This window comes from Penaeus monodon, chromosome 18 (genome assembly GCF_015228065.2).
Source record: "Penaeus monodon isolate SGIC_2016 chromosome 18, NSTDA_Pmon_1, whole genome shotgun sequence".
Classification (NCBI taxonomy): domain Eukaryota; kingdom Metazoa; phylum Arthropoda; class Malacostraca; order Decapoda; family Penaeidae; genus Penaeus; species Penaeus monodon.
This window is the reverse complement of record NC_051403.1, coordinates 5,437,899-5,457,898: the sequence shown is the minus strand read 5'-3', so window position 1 is coordinate 5,457,898 and position 20,000 is coordinate 5,437,899. Positions and strand designations below refer to the sequence as shown.

Here is a 20,000-nt window from a genome sequence, read left to right as displayed (position 1 = left end):
ACTATGGGATCTTGCTGAATCTCTATCTCCTTTATAATAATTCCTTTCCTTCTTAATATTGCTAACCCCCCCTCCCCCCCTCCGTTTCCATTTGCCCCATCTCTTCTCCAAATATTGTAGTCTCTGAGTCCTAATGTTACATCGTCCACGGAGGGATCCAGTTTCGATTCAGTGATGCATATTACATTTGGTTTATTACTTTCAATAATTGCATCTTGTTCTAGTAACTTCGTACATAAACCGTATACGCTTGTATAAACTATTCCTATATGTTTTTTTATAGAAATATTCCTTTGCTTCAAGGCAATGATGTCTTCTCCACAATTTAATTCCGACAGTAAACTTGTTTTGCTTGGTAGGCCTCTCACCCTCCTAATGAACAAGATCTTTTTCTCCTTCAGATCTTTGTTCGTTTTTGTTTTTTATCTCTTACTTTTTCTCAAGTATTTCTTTGTCATCTTTGGTCATATTTTCTCTTATCCAGATTTTCTTATATTTTTTCGTGTGTGGCCAGGACTTTAGCTTTCTTCATTTACATTCAGTTACCCTTTCCTTATTCATGAATGTCACCTTTAAAGGGCGTTTCTTTCCCCTTTCCCCAACTTCCTGTGGGCTATGATATTCTGCTCCGAGAATTCGGGATTTATGACCTTGAGAACATAGACAATCAATTTCTTGTCTTCGTTGTATCGCTCGATTGCATCTGCTGCAACCTTTTCTTCAAGTCCCAATATGATGACTATGTCCATGTTTACATCAGCCAAATTTGCACTATTCCTTGCGTGTTGCCCAAGGTGTGATTTAAATTCATTTTTCTTTGCCGTCTCTGCAAGCTGTGTTTTCATTTCTTCCTTTGATGTCTTTTCTAACTTTCTTTCCATTTCACTTACAGTTTCCTTTGTGTGTAGTATATTCACAATGATAAAACACATATATACGTATATATACATCTAAATATATATATATATATATATATATATATATATATATATATATATATATATATATATATATAGATAGATAATAGATAGATAGGTAGATAGATAGATAGATAGATAGGCATATAGATAATAGATAGATAGATAGATAGATAGATATACAGATAGAAAGAGAGAAAGACAGGTAGATAACTATACACACACACACAAACACACACACATATATGTGTGTGTGTGTTGTGATGTGTTGTTGTGTGTGTGTTTGAGTGTGTGGTGTGTGTGTGTGTGTGTGTTTGTGTGTGTGTGTGTGTGGGTAGGGGAGGAGAGTAGTTGTGTGTGTGTGTGTGTGTGTGTGTGTGTGTGTTAGCGTGAGTATGAGTGTGTGTGTGAGCGGGTAGTGTAACGTGAGTGTGAGTGTGTTTGTTTGTTTGTACGCTCGCGTTCGGTAGTCCATAATCCTCTTGATAACAAAGATGCACAAATTGCACCCTTGCATTTCCCACTCCCTTTTCGAATCTCCCTTTCATCGCCAGAGACAGGGATTACCTCATCACAGCGCGTCCAGTCCAAGGAGAATGAGCAGGACCTCGCAAAAAGACCATCGCCACCGCAGACTCTCCCGCCGTAAGGTCAAAGCGGCCCATTGGGCTTTCTCCACGGGGAAACCTAACTGTCTGTGGTTGCGCGAACGTTGAATGGCCCCCGGAAATCCCACTTGCATAATGTTTTTTTGCATGGATACGTGTGTGTCGATTGAAGTATGGAAGAGACACATATTGAAAGATAAACTAGGAAATAGAGGAATAAAACTGAGGTGGTCAAAAGGCGGAATTAGGGTAACGATACATGAACGTTGAGCAACCCCGAGAGCTAAAGTGTTAATAGAAATAAATTTAACACACATGCGAGAATTTTTTTTTTTCAAAAACACCATCTAAAAAAGGGGGGGGGTTCACATCAACAGACACATATGTATCCAAACCGGAGCATAGATCGCTCATGATAGGGAAGACTTATTGATCGTGTGAAGTGAACGTAAATTACATTGTGTCTCATCCCCTATTGATCGCAGAGCCAGACAGAAATCTGCGCCACTTAGTCATACATTAGTTCATTGCTATCTCCATTTTTTTAATATCCTTTTTAACTTGGAAAACACGGCAATTTTGTTTACCGATCATCTCATCAGATTACATATCATTGTCTCTTCGGCCATTGGGGTACCCGGAGCTCTCGTCGGCGTGAATGAATTAGCGAAGGAGTGACTCATGTTACCGCCTCTTTTTGCGTTCCACCCAGCTGTTCTGCTCGCCGAAATCTCTCTGTCTGCTTCTTTGCTTGCCTCTCTGTAAATCTATACATCTGTATTTGACACACATAAATATGTGTGTACACACACACACACACACACACACATATATATACACAACATACTATATACTAAAATACAACATAATAACTATATAATATATATATATATGTTGTTGATATATATATGATATATATATATATATATATATATATATATATATATATATATATTATATATGTATATATATGTATATATATATATTATATATATATATATATATATATATATATATATATATATATTATATATATATATGTGTGTGTGTGTGTGTGTGTGTGTGTGTGTGTGTGTGTGTGTGTGTGTGTGTGTGTGTGTGTGTGTGTGTGTGTGTGTGTGTGTGTGTGTGTGTTTGAGTGTGTGTGTGAGTGTGTGTGTGGTGTGTTGTGTTGTGTGTGTGTTAAGTGTTGTGTGTGTGTGTGTGTTGTGGTGTGTTGTGTGTGTGTATATTAGTGGTGTGTGTGTTGTGTGTGTGTGTGCGTGTGTTGTGTGTGTGTCGTTGTGTGTGTGTAGTGTGGATATATGACTATATACATTAAATCACAGGCGTCTGCGATCGATGTACGTAACTTCCTCTCTGTTCGCCTCGGCCGCAGCTTGACAGGATATCCCGTTGGAGCTTTAAAATAAATAAATAAATAAATAAATAAAAATAAAATAAAATGAAATAAAATAAAATAGAATCTGGCGATTGGCATGGCGGGTGGGGGAGGGGGGAGGGGGAGGGAGGGACAGATGACTAGAATTGAAGAAAAGAATACGGTCTTAATATATGGTAAAAAGAAAAAAATAGATGTACAGATAGATAAAAGGAGACTTTATTTATTCATACGGACATTAGAATAATTTATAAATGAAATCTATCAAAAGCCTTCGTTATGTATTGCAAAAAAGGAGTTAGCGTTATGATATACAAAAGGTCTGCCGGAAATTTATCAGTTTATATATAATGAGAAGGCAAGAGGAATTAATTGCAGAGACTGTCACCGATAAGATAAATATTTTTCTTTTAAATGCTTGCGCCATAGCGTCACGTTCCAACAATATGCGAAAGTGAACACCATCAAAACCCGAAACCAAAAGAAAAAAAAATAAAACAACACCCATAACACCATAACAACCAAAAAAAAAAACAAAACACTTAAAAAAAAAACCAAACAACCTAAAAAATTAAAAACAAATTAAAGAAAGCCCCCTTTTCCGAAGAGCATAGCGATCGGCGCGCGAGTTGTGGGCCAATCAGGTGTGAGCGAGCGAAGGAGAAAAAAACTCGCGTCAAATTTTTCTCCTTCAAATTCTAATTCTAAAGCCGCGGCCATGAGCGAATTCGTGTGGGGACTCAAGAACGGCGACCTGGACCAGGTGAAGGAGGCCGTGGAGAAGGTAAGTCGCCGGGAGGAGCGGGGGAAGGCGTTTAAATAAGGGGATTTCATCAAAACAAAAACAAAACCTTAGTCTTTTTGGAGGTTCTCGCTTGCTTGTTTTTCTTTTTTTTTTGTTTATTCTCCTTTTTTTCTCTTCGATTGTCATGCTTTTTATTGTTTTTTTGTTTTTTTTTCTGTTTTTTTTTTTTTTCGTGGCGTTGGTTTTGGTGTTTGTCATCTGGAAGTTATGTTTTTTTTTCTTTTTTTTTAATTTAACCCCTTAATGTGATTTTTCCTGTTTTTATTTCGTGTTTTTGTTTGTCTAAATCCACAAGTTTCCTTCCATCAACATCCTTCAACAAATTGGTCGTAATATTTAGGAAAATCCTCAGCTAATCAATTCTGGAAAATCATTCCATTGTTTTTTTTCTGTTTTTATGCAAATTTTTGGTCCTTTTTTTTTCTTTCCCAGAGATAATTATGTCATATGTCATTATCATTATAGTTATCATTTTAGTTTTTATGAGTTTTAACGTTATTATGGAGCGTATTTCTCTGGGATAAGCCTCTCCTGTTGTTGTTCTCTGTTAATTCTGCTTTTTAGTAATTGTGCACAAATTTCTCTTTATTTTCATCAAACAGAAGTTACGTAGAGTGTGATTAATGGAAATTGAACAGTTCAGTCTTATTATCTTAGAAGAAATAGGGAGGAACTTAGTAAGATGTTAGATTTGTAATGTAATGTAAAATTTTTTTTTTTTTTTTTTATGTGATGGGCAAATATATCTTATAATACAATTGCTCATTGATTTCCAGCATCATCTCATTTAAAGCTGCGCTGAATAAGCTTGGGGGGCCCTTTTGGGGTGCTTGGAAATAGTTACTAACATTTTTTTCTAAACAGCAGGGAGCCGATGTGAACCTGGCAATCGAGGGCCGGCCACCCCTTTGCCTGGCCTCCGACTACGGCCAGCTCGACGTTATCAAATACCTCCTTGACAAGGGAGCCAACGTAGATGTGAGTGATTCTGAGAATGAGAGGTCGGGAAGGAGCCAGGTTTCAAAAGGGAAATCTTTTTTTTTTTTTTTTGTATTTCCGGGACTCTCTTTGTATTTCTCTAGGCCGCGTTCTGTCCTAGGCTGCCTGATACTTGCCGTAACCTGTGACGGATAACTAGTCTTGGGCCCAAACAAAAGTGTCATCATATGCCATTTTTTTATGCTTCGAAAAAATTCCCAACGACCACTCCCCGTGTATTTTCTTAAGGCAAGTTTGGGCCTGGTTCCCATTTTCGAAAATCTAGGGAAGTTTTGCCACTCACTCTTGCAGATATTATGCTGGGGGGTTTCATCTTTGCTAAGCAAAAATTCGAAGGGGGAAAAATTTTTGAGACATGGGACATTCTGGGTTTGCAGATGATTCAAAAGGTTGAGAAATGGGGCTTCGAGCTTAAAGGGTTGGGAACGACAGGTCCTCAGCCCTTTTCCTGCTTATAGAGTATTTGGTGGAGTGTGTTGGTCTTTCCCAAAACCCCAAGCACAGGGCCTGATGGTAACAAGTCTTGAAAAATTTTACGTATTATTTATGTTGATATAAAATAAAAAACATGTATTTTTTAAAAAAGATAATCAAACAGGTCAGATACATCTCTTTTATGTGAAGATGTTCTTCTCATTCCCTTTCTACATTTTCATTATGATACGTTCATTCTCTCTCTTTCTCTTTTTTTTCTTTCTCTCTCTCTTTCTCCTCTTTCTCTTCTCTCTCTTTCCCTTCCTCTTTTCCCCTTCCCCTCTTTCTCCCCTTTTCTTCTCTCTCTCTCTCTCTCTCTCTCTCTCCTCTCTCTCTCTCTCCTTCTCTCTCTCTCTCTTCCTCTCTCTCTCTCCTCCTCTCTTCTTCTCTCTCTCTTTTCTCTCTCTCTCTTCCTCTCTCCCCTTTCTTTTTCCTTTTTCCCCTCTCTCTCTCTTTTTTTTTTTTTTTTTTTTTTTTTCCCCCCCCCCCCCCCCCCCCCCCCCCCCCCCTCTCTCCCCTTTTTTTTTTTTTTTCCCCCCCCCCCCTCCCCTTTTTCTCTCCTCTCTCTCTCTTTTCTTTTTTTCCTCTCTCTCTCCTCTCTCCCCCCCCCCCCCCCCCCCCCCCCCCCCCCCCCTCTCTTCTCCTCCTTTTCTCTCTCTCTCTCTCTCCCTCCCCTTTCTTTTCCCTCTCTTCTCTCTCTCTCCTTCTCCCCCTTCTCTTCTCTTCTCTTCTTCCCCCCCTTCTCTCCTTCCCTCTCCTTCTCTCCTCTCTCCTCCTGTCTTTCCCTCCCCTTTTCTTCTCTCTCCCTCTCCTTCTCTTCCCCTCCCCCCCCCTTCCTCCCCCCTCTCCCCTTCTCTCCTCCCTCCCCCCTTCTCTCTTTTCTCTCCCTCTCCCTTCTCTCCTCTCTTCCCTCCTTTCTTCCCCTCTCTCTCTCCTCTCTCTCTCTCCTTTCTCCTCTCCTCTCTTGGCCTTCTTCTCTCTCTCTGCTTCTCTCTCTCTCCCCCTCTTCTCTCTTTTCCCCCTTTCCCTTTTCTCTCTCTCTCCCCCCCCCCCCTCTCCTTTTCCTCTCTCTCCCCTTTTCCCCTTCTCTTTCCCCTCTTCCTCCCTTTTCCTCTCTCTCTTCCTTCTCCCCTCCTCTCCTCCCCTCCTCCCCTCCCTTCTCTCTCTCTCCTTCTCTCCTTCTCCTCTCTCTCCTCTCCCCTCTTCTCTCTCTCTCTCTCTCCCTCCTCCCCTCCCCTCCTCTCCCTTCTCTCCTCCCCCTCTCCCTCTCCCTTCTTTCTCTTCTCTTCCTCTCTTCCTCTCTCTCTCCCCCCTCCCTCTCTCTCTCTCTCCCCCTTTTCCTCCCCTTTTCTCTCTCTCCTTTCTCTCTCTCTTTTTCTCCTCTCTCTCTCTCTCTCTTCCCCTCTCCTCTCCCCCTCCCCCCCCTTCTCTCTCTCTCTCTCTCTCCCCCTTTTCCTTCTCTCTCTCTTCCTCTTCTCTCTCTCTTCTTCCTTTCTCTTCTCTCTCTTCCTTCTCTTCTCTCTTCTCTCCTCCTCCTCTCTCTCCTTCTCTTCCCCCTCTCCCCCCCCTTTCTCTCTCTCTCTCTTTTTTCCCCCTCTCTCTCTCCCTCCCCCTTTCCCCTCCTCTCTCTCCTTCTCATCTTCCCTTTTCTCTCCCCCTCTCCCCTCTCTCCCTTCTCCTTTCTTCCCCTCTCCTCTCTCTCCCCCCCTTCTCTCCCCTCCCCCTTCTCCCTCCCCCTCTCTCTCTCTCTCTCTCCTCTCTCTCCCCTCTCTCCCCTTCTCTCTCTCTTTCCCTCCCTCTCCCCCCTCTCTCCCCTCCTCTCTCTCTCTCTCTCTCTCTCTCTCTCTCATTTGTGTGCATGAGAGAGAGCGAGTGAGTGAGTGAATATCAGTCTAATCTCTGTTTACTGGGTCCCTGAAACTTAAGCAGGTTTAGGGGATTGGTTTTAGAAGTTGTCCACAGCTATAGTGAGATGTTATATACCAAGTTGTGGCTTACTTAAAACCAAAACAGTTACCTTATGAGTTTTAAGATATGCACATGTGACTGTCCTGGCACTTCTTGAAACTCCCCATTATTTAGCTTATTTAGCCCTTCAAGATACCTAATATATAATGTCCAAGAGTAATATATGTATGTGCACACTTCCCAGATAGATGTATTATCTATCTAGGAAGTGCAAGGGGTCAGTAAATCACTCATTGCATGTTGATTTTTGCATATTTTCTTATGAAAATTCACCAATTACTTGCTAGGTGTTATAGAAAAAAACAATTTTTTTTTTATTTTGTATCTTTCAAAAAATCTTCAAAGTTAGACAGTAATACCTTGAATGCAGAAGCTGTAGTTATACAGGGATTTGAATTTGCAACACAAGTATACATTGTTTCTCAATTTGATGATTTGCTCAATTTCATTTATTTATTTATGTAGTTATCTCCTTTCATGTGCTTTTTAGAAGGATATACTAATATGCATTTCTAATAGTCAACAGATAAACATGGTATCAGCGCACTTTTAGCAGCTATCTGGGAAGGACACACGCAGTGCGTCAAAATCCTCCTTGAAGCGGTATGTTGTTTTGTTTTCCTTGGCCGTAAAACTGGTTTTTGAAGTGACAAAGGAGGTAATCCAAAGTATAGTAGTTTTAGTTAGTTTTCCATATTGTTATGGTACTGTTATATATGTGTACTTCGTATTACAAATGCAGGAAATATATTAATTAAGAAACCTTATAAGATTTATCTTGCATGTTAGTTTGAGCCATTTTACCCTATGGTAGGTATGGTAATTTCAGCAAATTTGATTCTACGACTTTGATTATCTACTCTCGCAGGGGGCAAGTAAGACAGGCACAGCACCAGACGGCACAAGTTACTTGGATGCAGCTGAAAAGGACGAGATTAAAGCCCTGCTCAGATAAGCTTAGCCAACCAATAAGTTTCCGAGGGTGCGAGAGCCGGAAGTGTGTAGGAAGTTAACCAACCAAATGGCTTGTATTTTTGTCATAGAGGCATTATTAGTAAGAGAAGTCCTGTGTGTATTGTGTATAGGCCTATCAAGAATTGTCAGTCATTGGCTGTGAGAATGGTGATCTTTGAGTCTTTGTTTAATGTGGACGTTTGCAGTTAGATCCTCACAGCTCAAGGTAATGATCTAAACATTAGATTAGAATATTTTTTAATGATAATATTATTATTTATATTTTTATCATTCTCATCGTTTTTGTTCATTTATATTCACACTGAGAAAGGTTTAGAACGAAGGTATGTGCAAGTATAAGTCCAAGAAGTAATATCAAGTTTAACTACTAGTGTAAGGGTTGATGTTATTAATGAAGCATTGATTTTGAAAAGAAAAAAAAATGTATATCTTATCAGTATATAATTCCAAAACCTCCCCCCAATTCCCAAGTCTCTCGAGAAGGAAAACAAAAAATATCCCAGCCTGGAACATCCCAAGGTGGTGGTGGCATTCATGCACCCGAGACTAAGGGGAAATATTCAGGTGTTGGGATGATGGTACTGCCGTCCAGCTGTGAAAAAAACAAATTAAAGATACATATTCTCAACACCAGTCCGTTGACACATTAGGGCAAGGTCTATAACCCACACATAGGTTAATTGTTTTCCATCATGTATACAACTGAAAGTTTTAATTATCTTTTTGTTCGAAGAAGCAAAGGAATTATAACCTTCATGCTGGAGAAGTTTCAGCCTAGATTTTGTGTCTCTACTGGGTTTTGATGGTAATGAAGTCATTTCTGAGGCTCAGGATTCAGATAATAGGTTTGATTGGTGCCTGAGATGTTGTCCTCTTTTGCTGAACTTCCACCAAAATTTACTAGTTTTTACCTTGTGTGTCATTTATGGGAGGAGAATCTGCTTGTTTTTAAAATTCATGTGTAAAGTAGTGGATCAGTGGTTTCAACTTTTCATTAGAAAAAGAGGACGGGTTGATTCAGTAGCCTTATATTTGTAATCATTTGCATGATTAGTCAAGCAGCATCCAGATATTTTGGATGTATTTTTTCTTCTTCTTTTCTTTTCTTTTCTTGTAACTTCAATTAAGATTTTTAATGTTTTAAATGGCACAGCTTTTATTTTGTACAAGACAGAGAATGTGTATTCGTGGATATTATTAACAGTCAAAGAATATATATGATGCAAATGCATTATACTTTCCTCTTGAGATTAGGAGATTGGCATTAATAGATCAAAGTATGAAGTAAGGATTGTGTTGTTTATTGTCTTCAATCATTTGTCACATGAGATTTGAAAAGCAAGTAGTCAGATACTATATGTGAACTAAAGGAAGGGACTTATTTGTGGTACATTATATAGTGTCCACAGCTACTGGTTGAATCAGATCGCCTTTTCTTCTGCTGTACCATGCATGATAAAAAATATATATATTGCTGCAGGAGATGGAGCTTTGCATGAAAGTAGACTATGCTTTATAATAACTCTTAAAACCCATCTTATGTCTCAAGCTTGCAGTAACAGTAAAAACTATTATCCTAGTATGGCCTATCTCAGCTGTGATAAATGCACTAAACATTTATATTTGTACATACCTCCGTTATTACTGCTCTGTTGTGATGTGAGGGAACACATAAACAATTGGAAATGCTTGTTTAGATCTAAAAATCTATTTATGCCTCTTTAATCCTTCTTGTGTACCAGCATGTGAGAATCTTTCCATACTTGCTAGAGTATCTGTAAGGCAGAACACATCTTTTGTCAACTTTTTACACTCCAGTTCAGACTCTCTGCTCTTCATGCAACGCAGGTTTCTGATAAGCTTGTATAAGGCTTTTAGAAACAAGAAAAAAGTACTAAAAAATAAGAAAAAAAAAGGTTATATAAAACATACATATATTTTCCTATCCTGATACAGTAATGGAGTGGCTAAGTAGCTTACTCTAGTCCAGAGACTCGCTCCTACATTGGAGGAAAACACAACTTCTTACCCTGACCCTGTTGTGATGCCTTCAGTTAAATGTATTAGAAAGCCTTAAAAATAATAATAATAAAGCAACAAACTTGCTCATGTATGGCACACTTGCAGGGACAGATTGAGAGACACACACATGCATATGCAACCATCATACAAATTAGAAGATACATTTCTCCCTTTAAACTTTTTCCTGCACAATAGGCATCATAATGGTAAAAGACACTGCTTACCTTTTTTTTTCTTCTTCTTCTTCTTTCTCTCTTTTACATACATTCTGTACTGTATTGTCCTGTTTAAAAATGTTTGCCTTTTGTCTTTGAATGGTAATGGCAGCCTTAGTTTCCACACCTTCTTTGATTTTTATACTAGTATTAGAATCTTCAAACATCAGCTGATCCAAATGGTCTGAAGCTGTGAATTCTACTATCTAAAGAAACCCAAAGTAGGACTACATGTTTTCAGTGTAGTATCCTATGCTATTTATTTTGAGATTACAGAGCAGTTGCTTTGATGAGATACTGTTTTGTAGCTTCAGTAATGTTTATCTGTAAGGTAATCTTCCAACTTGACCATGTACTGCAATCATGATCTTGCAGAATCTTGGGATTAAGCAACTTGGTAAGCCTTCTACTTTTCACGTAGGAGACATTGTGACTATGGCAGACATGTATGACCAGTATTTAGGGCCCAAATTGTGTTGAAAATTTATTTCAAAACATGGTCTTGTACTAAGTTACAGGAAAGGCATATTATAGTATTTTTCACTGTATTTGTACTGTTTCAGTAAATGACAAAGATTTTACATGTGACAAAAGACAATTACTAATGGTTTCTGTAGACGTAAGATTGAAATTTGATTCAGAACAATTATAATGACAATAAATTATACCATTGATGTATTTGATATTAAGTCTTAATAAAATACTATCTTGTATAATATCTATTACCCATTTGCATGTTCACCAGAACTTTTTTTAATTGCTAGTAATATCTAAGATGATCATTTGTTAATCTTCGAAAAACTGGTTGCCTAAAGGACAATATTTTGTAAGGAAACTCATAAGGGCTGTGGCATCACAAATAGACCAGCCTCATAGGCATCAAATTACTGCTAAGTGTTGTTCCAGAATCTGGCCCTTGAGTGTCTTTGCCTATGCCTTCCATACTCTCACAGACTTTTGTTAAGTATTTGGTGTGACTTTGTATGTTGTATCTCCTGTGTGTTTTTTTTTATGGTCATCAATTATTATTGTAGTTTCTTGGAGATTTTTCATAAGAATATCCCTTGATTTTTATTAAAATGTTGATTAAATAACAACACAGAATTTTATTTTTTACCCAGTTATTATTTCTTTTTACACACAACTCCTTTAGCAGTGTTTAGAAGTAGCATTTAGTAGCATTTATTTTGTGTATTTTATTTAATATCTGTTACTTAGCTAAATTTTACCCTTATAGTTTCTTCATTTTTTTCATTAGATTATATTTTCAAAACCTTAGAATGTTTGCCAAACAGTTCAGAAATATTAAGTATGCTTAGAAAATACATAGATATTACTTGGGATAAAAGTAGTTATGTACGTTCTGTTATCGTTTTAACCCTCTGATGGTCCCCCACCAGTAGTTTATGTATAAAAGTGCACAGTGAGTCCAAGATTTTGTCCATACCTACATACATACATAATACAGAAGCATATTCTGTACTCTATACACACAAACACATATTTACATACATGCATACAAGCAAAGTACTATGAACACAGACATTGATGTGTATAATTTTGTGTGTGTGTGTGTGTGTGTGTGTGTGTGTGTGTGTGTGTGTGTGTGTGTGTGTGTGTGTGTGTGTGTGTGTGTGTGTGTGTGTGTGTGTGTGTGTGTGTGTTTGTGTGTTTGTGTGTTTGTATGTGTATGTGTGTGTGTGTGTGTGTATTTGTGTGTGTGTGGGGGGGGACACTTCTGTGCTGCTATTGTGAAGAAAAACCCACAATACAAAAACTAGTTTTTATATTGTGTGTTTTTCTTATATATATATATATATATATATATATATATATATATATATATATATATATATATATATATATATATATAATATATATATATATACACACACTGTGATGTACAGAGACAAATTCTTTCTGATGAAAAACTTTTGTGCCAAATTATGTCATGCCACAGCACCACCTGTCAGGATTTCCTGGATACCCAATCTCATGCTCCCTGAACTCCCTGAGCCCTTTCTTTCTGTGTGACTGAAGTATTCCTTACTTTCTTTATCCCTGAGCACACAGACACATGTAACAGCACCAAGGGATGTGGGAAGCAAAATAAAATGCCAGCAACACAATCCACTTTGTAGTATTGTATTGCTATAACAGTGATATAGCAATAAGGATTAGACATCTTGGACCACTTTAGCCTTTCCAAAATCTCATGTGCAATCATCAGTGGGTATAACAAATTTGTAAATGTTTATAATGTCAATACAAGGCTTTCAGTTATAAAAGATTTGATATAGGTTACGTTTGCGTCTACATCTTGCTGTCAATCAACAATCTGCTCTAGACAAAAAGGCATTTTATACTTTTAGAGGGAGAGAGAGACAGGTAGACAGGTATATGTTAATAAATACTAGTATATTTTATCCAGTTAATCTCCACAGATACTTAGTAAACTTTATCTAATTAGATATTAGTGCCAAATTTTATATATATAATATGTATACACATACACAGTCTGCTCAATCTAAGCTGTTATACCCCAATTTAGAGGCTTCATTGAACATATCCAGAGAAAACATATTGTTTTACTCTCTATGTCAAAGTGGCGGAAGTGGTAGGCAACCACAGTCTGGAACTTGTATCACTTTGCCTTACATTAAGCTTTTATTCAAGAATGTGCAGTCCAAACCACCCCCTTTTTTTCTTTCTTTTTGTGGTTTATCTGTTTTGGTTCATTATATATTTTAGTAATTAATAATGTATTTATGCTATACATGTTTTCTTTCATTTTTTATTTTATACTTACTTCCTCATGTGATTTTTGGAAACCTCAATCTGAAATTATGCACTCTTCCTCATATCACCTATTATAGCATTTTATATCAAATAGATTATGGCTTGCATATAAGGAAATATACTTGTAAATTAGCTGAATATGATGCAGAAATTGGTAAGTGATATTTTATTAACCTTTTGCTATAATTTTTGGTTCTGTACTCTATTTGCACAAAGCACTGATTTATGTGTCAGCACAATTTGCCAGTTAGTTTAGCACAAGGTGCCTGGTTTGTTCTCAAGACATTTTTATCATCTAATAAATAACCTTTGGAAAACCAGAGGGACTTTCTAATTCATTACTTTCTAATTCTTTACACTTCTTTTACCCTACATTTTGCATACTTCTTTCTAACAAATTTCATATAAATGTCTATATGACATTCTGAATTGAACTTTTACTTCATCTCTGCCAGGATTTGCAAGAGAGAAAAAAAAAAAGGTTCACAATAAAACCAACAAATAATATTTCAACCAAATTTATTGTTCCTCAAGTTGGCTCTTGCACTCATTTGTTTTTTTCATACTCTTACTTTTCTTTCCCCTCTTTCTACCTTGTTTCCTTTTCTTTGTGTTGTCGTTCTCACCATTTGTAAGTATGCTATTCGGTGTACTTTTCAGTCCTCCCTTATCTTCTGTTGAGCCATTTCTTTCATTCCCAGGAATTGCTTCTCGGATTTGTTTTTTCTGTGGCTCTAATGCATTGAGTGTTGTGCTGTTACCATTACAGCACTCATTCGTACTCCTTGCAGCTTCATCCACTGGAACCGCCACAATAACGCCATTGGCTCTCCTTTCCTTTATCTGATATTTTTCTAAATATCTGGAACAAAGATGGAAAATAATCAAAATTCATATATTTTCTTTTTGTCTGCCACTGAATGCAAGTCAAAGTCTGATAAACAAAGTCTATAAACATTTCAAAATCAATAAATACTTTCCTATTTGCCCTATCCTTTGCCTTCACATTACAGAAAGAAAAAAAAAATCAATATAAATACACTTCATAAACCCTAAATCTAAAACTTCTCACAAGCTGAAACGCATTTCATGAAACGCATTCCACATGTACTCTAGGCAACAAGCCCAAGTGTCACGTCAAGGTAACAGTCCTCGCCTTATATTTTTGGGATGTGGCCAAGGGTAATCACCCCTTCTGCTGAGGATCCACTCGGGAGTCACTGCCACCGACTGACACTGGGCGGCAATTTGTTTCTGGAAAATAAGTATATATGAACATCTCTTGCTTATTTCTTACAACTAGATTATTAATAGTAAGTATAGCCTAACCCCTCTGCGATCGTGCATATATGGGTACACACCTGCATGTGATTATTAAAATTCCTGGTAACGGAATTTATGAAACAATGGTAATCATTTTAACAAATTCTCAGATGGACGATATACCACATATTTCATTATCGGTTTCCTCTAAACACTAACTAGAAACATCCTTTTACAAGTAAAAAATGTAAAATGTAAAACAAAACAAAAGCTGAATTTACTGAAAACATAAAAGAAATGTATATAATGCTGCATTTGTTGCGAACATAAGGCAACAATAAATAAAAGACCACCAGTTAATACTAGGTTGAAGAGAGTCATGAGGAGACTTACAAGTTGACTTAATGGCCACCAGGGAGGATCACACCTCCCTCATCAGCACTTCTATGCTTTGCTGTTCGAGATCAAGTGAATACGTCCTGTTGGTTCAGTGACGACGGGCATGGCATGTACGTACATGCCATGCGCACTGTGAGTTTACTTTATTAACTGTTTTTACACTTAGATGGCTACACTTGTACTAAGTCACCAATGAGCCAGTTATGAGTACTGCTTGTCTTGCCCTTTCACCTTTTTCCTTGATTTACAAAAATAATTTAAGTTATCTTATTTTCCTGTCACTAATGTTTATAACATTATAGTAATTATAATGCCTTTAATAAAAATACCATCAATACTCATAGCATTAGTAAAAAAAAAAAAAAATTCGAGATAAGGTGAAATCAAGTAAGGTCACAAGGTCTATTAATTGACTCCTTTGTGGCAGAGCACTAACAGAGCCATCTATGTGCAGAGCTATTTCACACACACACACACACACACACACACACACACACACACACACACACACACACACACACACACACACACACACACACACACACACAAAAATAAAAAAATAAAATAAAATAAATAAACACACCACTTTCCCGGCGGCATTGAGTTAGTCCTAAAGTTGGGTCAGAAAGAGATGGGAGGATAGGGATAAACTTATAGACTAGTGTAAAGAGAAAAATCTGGTCATAAATACCTGAATTTAATATACACACCAGACGATGATATACATGGATTGATCCGAGTGACAGAGCCAGAAACCAAACTGACTATTATAAATAGTGCAGACATAAATTCTGACCACAATCCAGTGATAATAAAATTTTGATTTCTCCCCCAAAAAATTAATGAAAGGTAAGACTGACCTCAATTTTGAACTCAGTACAATACAGACTAATCAAGAGATGCAAGAAAACTTTAAACAAGAATTTTTTCAATATCTACATTTTGGCATTTTCATTGAGAATACATCCAAGCAGCACTTGCTAAACAATTCCAATAAAAGAAAAAAAGAAGCCCTCATCAAGCTGGTTCCGCCCAGAACTCAAAGACCTGCTACAAAAACGGCAAGTTTCAAAACAGAACACCATGCAACAGGAACTAGTAAACAATCTTCACAAAAAAAGAATGTTAAGAAAGCTAAAGAAAAGTGACTGCAGAAGAAATGTGATGAAGTTCAGAATCTCTGGTGTAATCCCAAAGAGAAGTTCTAAAGGATAAGAGAGATCACTGGTAAACAATCTTTTTCCTCCTAAAGTTGCATCAAGGCAGCAGACGGACGCATTCTCCATGAGACCGAGGATGTCAGTGCTCATTGGGAAGAGAACTATTGACGATGAACAAGAGCCACCAAAAAGATCTAGTCCTGGAAGCTATCACATCTGGTCCACCAATTCTGAAGTCAGAAATGTGTTGGTTCCTACAGCAAATGAAATCTGGGAAAGCTGCAAGGCCTGACGGTGTATACAATGAAATGCTCAGTCTTAGGAGAGAAAGGTATTGATCTCCTCTGGAACTTCCTAAATGATATCTATGAAACAGGCAAATTATCTAAAGCAATGATAAAATTAGTATTCAATACTCTACCGAAGGTTCCAGGAACACTTGAGTGCTCACAATATCGGCACAATCAATCTAATGTTGCATGTTCTTAAAATTTTACTGAAAATCATTTTGCAGAGAATCTGAAGACAACTCCTACCCGAAATACCAGAGATCCAGTTTGGGTTTATGAAGGATAAAGGTACGGAAATGCTATCTTTGTATGAGAATACTTTTCGAGAGAACCACCTAACACCTACAAAACATCTACCTGGCTTTCAAAGATTTCGATAACGCACAGCACTTACGAGATACGAGACTAAGTCAATCAATCTTCAAAGACCATCTTGCAGCAGTCCGCATATCCAATGGAACAACTAACTGGTTCCGCGAAGGTGTCCGACAAGGTTCTGCAATGTCACCTGACCTCTTCAATTTGTACTTTGAATTATCCTGCAGGAAATTGAAGATTGTGTGTGTGTGTGTGTGTGTGTGTGTGTGTGTGTGTGTGTGTGTGAGTGAGTGAGTGAGTGAGTGAGTGAGTGAGTGAGTGAGTGAGTGAGTGAGTGAGTGCGTGCGTGCGTGCGTGCGTGCGTGCGTGCGTGCGTGCGTGAGTGAGTACGTGTGTGCGTGTACATGCGCCTATGTTTGTAAGCATGTGTGCATTTGAGCATACATGTGTGTAATCAGAAAGTAACCAATGCTTAATCATTTTTAATGCAAAAATAATGAACATGGAACTACAAACTGACCTCATCATAAGGAGTTTTGCACTGGTATTTCATGGATTTCCTATTCTTGTTTGTACTGCTAGTCTCAGGAGCATTTTCAGAGGCTTGTGAGGAATTTTCAATTCTAATATCTTTTACAAACTGAAAAGAACGTTCATTTTGATTTTGTGGCTTAATACTTAATTCACTGGTAGTAACATCACCTGCAGATACTGCAACATTCCTGCAAAAGACAGCAAAGAAACATATCAGCACCTACAAAATAATAGCCAGTATATAATAATAATAATAATAATAATAATAATAATAATAATATAATATAATAAAAATAAAAAAAAAAAAAAAAAAAAAAAAAAAAAAAAAAAAAAAAAAAAAAAAATATATATATATATATATATATATATATATATATATATATATATATATATATATATATATATATATATATAATGAATATACATAAATAAATTTTAAAAAAATAATAATAATAGTAGTAGTAGTAGTAGTAGTAGTAGTAGTAGTAGTAGGTAGTAGTAGTAGTAGTAGTAGTAGGTAGTAGTAGTAGGTAGTAGTAGTAGGTAGTAGTAGTAGGTAGTAGTAGTAGGTAGTAGTAGTAGTAGTAGTAGTAGTAGTAGTAGTAGTAGTAGTAGTAGTAGTAGTAGTAGTAGTAGTAGTAGTAGTAGTAGTAGTAGTAGTAGTAGTAGTAATAATAATAATAATAATAATAGTGGGATACAAATATCAACATAAAACTGGTGTTTTAACACAGAAAAGACATCTCACTTCTCTAGAATTCCCGTAAGTTGTTTGGCTAAATATTTGGATATTGACGACGGAAGATCCGCTTCTCCCTTCCTGTTGCTCGTGGCATTTGAGGGACATCTCACTCTCTCACAAGCTCTTAACCCATGTCCTGATCCCCAAAAGAAAAAAAGAATATGAAGATTAATCATACATGCAGACTAAGACATACAGAGATTTTTTTTTTTTTTTCGATTTAAACTGAATTCCATTTCACAAAGCTTTTATAATGATCCAAAGTGAACTTAATCTAACTATGAAATTGGTAAGAATGATTTTCTGTGATGTTTGTGATCCTTCTGCAACTACTGTGAGTGGGTTCACTTGTTGATCTTTGTAAAGACGAAAAAAAAAAATTAATAATAAACCTGATTTGCATCATAATTAACTGAAATGAATGTATTTCAGCTTTAAAATGTTCATTAGTGACATTAAATATTTCCAAGCTTTTATATTTCCATGTCTGGCATTAGGTTATGGTACCATTCACAAGATTCACAGAAGTGAATATTACCAGACTGCCTTTCGTTTATTTCATTGTAAGGTACCTTCAGTCTTTTCTTTTATTCAACCTTTATACGAGGTCATTTTGGCATTCATTTGGGTAATTTGTGGGCTCTACCCACTGCTACTAATAACACAGAATATACAGAACAATTATTGTATGTTTAAAAGAAAATGCAAACCAGATGAAAGTTACCTCTCACTATTTGAGCTCCATCGACAGCTGTACATCTCTGGATTCTCTTTAACAGAAGAAAAGAGGGCCGATCATCCTCAATTTCCAATTTCTCTTCCTTTCCTTGAGGCTGATCTCCCACGCCCAAATCTCCCAGGCTCGTATTTTTGCCATAATTAACTGATAATGTCGGATCACATATAGCTCTGAATCTCTCGTCATCTTCAGAATCCGAGCTACTGGACATGGTGTCAATGTATTGCTTTTCGATAAAGCATGAAACAAGTTTGAGTTCCTCCTCTTGTTTATTCTTTTCTAATGTCTTTCTCCTTGGCCCTCTCCTTTTTTATTTCTATTACTTCTATTATTTTTGTTATTTGTAGGAAGTTCTGCATGTGTCTTTAAATGCAGCACTTTTGTGTTTGAGGAAGGTCAACACCTGAAAATAACAAAACCACATTAGGAATGTCTATTTTAAATCTTTTTTAGTTCTTCCTTTAGTTCTGCTCTAGAAAAATCAAATTATGGGCAGTATTAGTTTTTCTACATCTGATCAGCACATTAAGCACTATCTTTATTTTGCAGAAATTTTGGTTAATTCTTAATTCTTACAGATTTTATATGTAATGGGGACAATATGTAGTTGGCTGAGTTAGGCAATAAAACCTTTATGAAATGACAGAACAATACAAACCCAGACAAAGTTCTTCTATAGCAATATTTGTGCAAATGCCTCTGAAAGGTGCTATACATAAGAGATCAGAGAGGACTGCTCATTTTTCACTCATCTTGCATATGCTGATTTTTAAATACTTATTAATTTACGATTCTACTATGAAGTTTTTCTGTGCGAGCGCGTTTTATCGACCAGGATTTTTGACAGCACCAGGAGACTGTATTACTTGACAAGCATAGTGGAAAATATTTTATTATCAGTGTTGTGTTGATTCAGGGTGATTTTTTCCGGAAAATTTTCTGTGTATGACAATCAGGATTACAGTAAAAAAAAGTGTTTGAAGTGGTTGCCTTGAACTAAAAGAATATATTACATACATGCAAAAAACATACTGGTAATTACAAAATTATCATTCACCATGTAATAAAACATGGACTACTTGAAAGGTTGCAGTAAGAGTTATGTGTCATATTTGTTTTAATCCTCTATTATACTTCTTTTACGTGTTTTGGTAATTATTTACACTATTCTGTACAATAACCTTCTGCGCAAGTGCGTTTTGCCACCAGGAGATTTGACAGGCCATAAGATGCCATTCATTGAAAAGCACTGGTATTTTATTAAAGCCACAGGGATCCAGGGATATATATATATATATATATATATATACATATATACATATATACATATATACATATATACATATACATATATACATATACATATATATATACATATACATATACATATAC

General features: G+C 36.7%; 2 protein-coding genes across 2 annotated transcripts in view; one reads left to right on the top strand and one right to left on the bottom strand.

The window, feature by feature from the left end:
* The first annotated feature begins 3,521 nt into the window (after positions 1-3,521).
* On the top strand, positions 3,522-11,461 carry LOC119584207 (myotrophin-like). The gene is made up of 4 exons (XM_037932719.1): positions 3,522-3,690; positions 4,576-4,689; positions 7,672-7,755; positions 8,021-11,461. The coding sequence occupies exons 1-4, from the start codon at positions 3,625-3,627 to the stop codon at positions 8,105-8,107; spliced, it is 351 nt and encodes a 116-aa protein (XP_037788647.1). The 5' UTR covers positions 3,522-3,624; the 3' UTR covers positions 8,108-11,461.
* A 2,204-nt stretch (positions 11,462-13,665) lies between these two features.
* The window catches only part of LOC119584206, a 7,302-nt gene continuing 967 nt past the window's right edge, over positions 13,666-20,000 (bottom strand). Inside the window, exons 2-6 of the mRNA XM_037932718.1 lie at positions 18,594-19,011; positions 17,876-18,005; positions 17,114-17,315; positions 14,320-14,417; positions 13,666-14,025 (exon numbers count right to left, since the gene is read on the bottom strand). Of these exons, the coding sequence (XP_037788646.1) occupies positions 13,683-14,025; positions 14,320-14,417; positions 17,114-17,315; positions 17,876-18,005; positions 18,594-18,819 (999 nt within the window). The 5' untranslated portion in view covers positions 18,820-19,011 and the 3' untranslated portion in view covers positions 13,666-13,682. The remainder of the gene's footprint in view (positions 14,026-14,319; positions 14,418-17,113; positions 17,316-17,875; positions 18,006-18,593; positions 19,012-20,000) is intronic.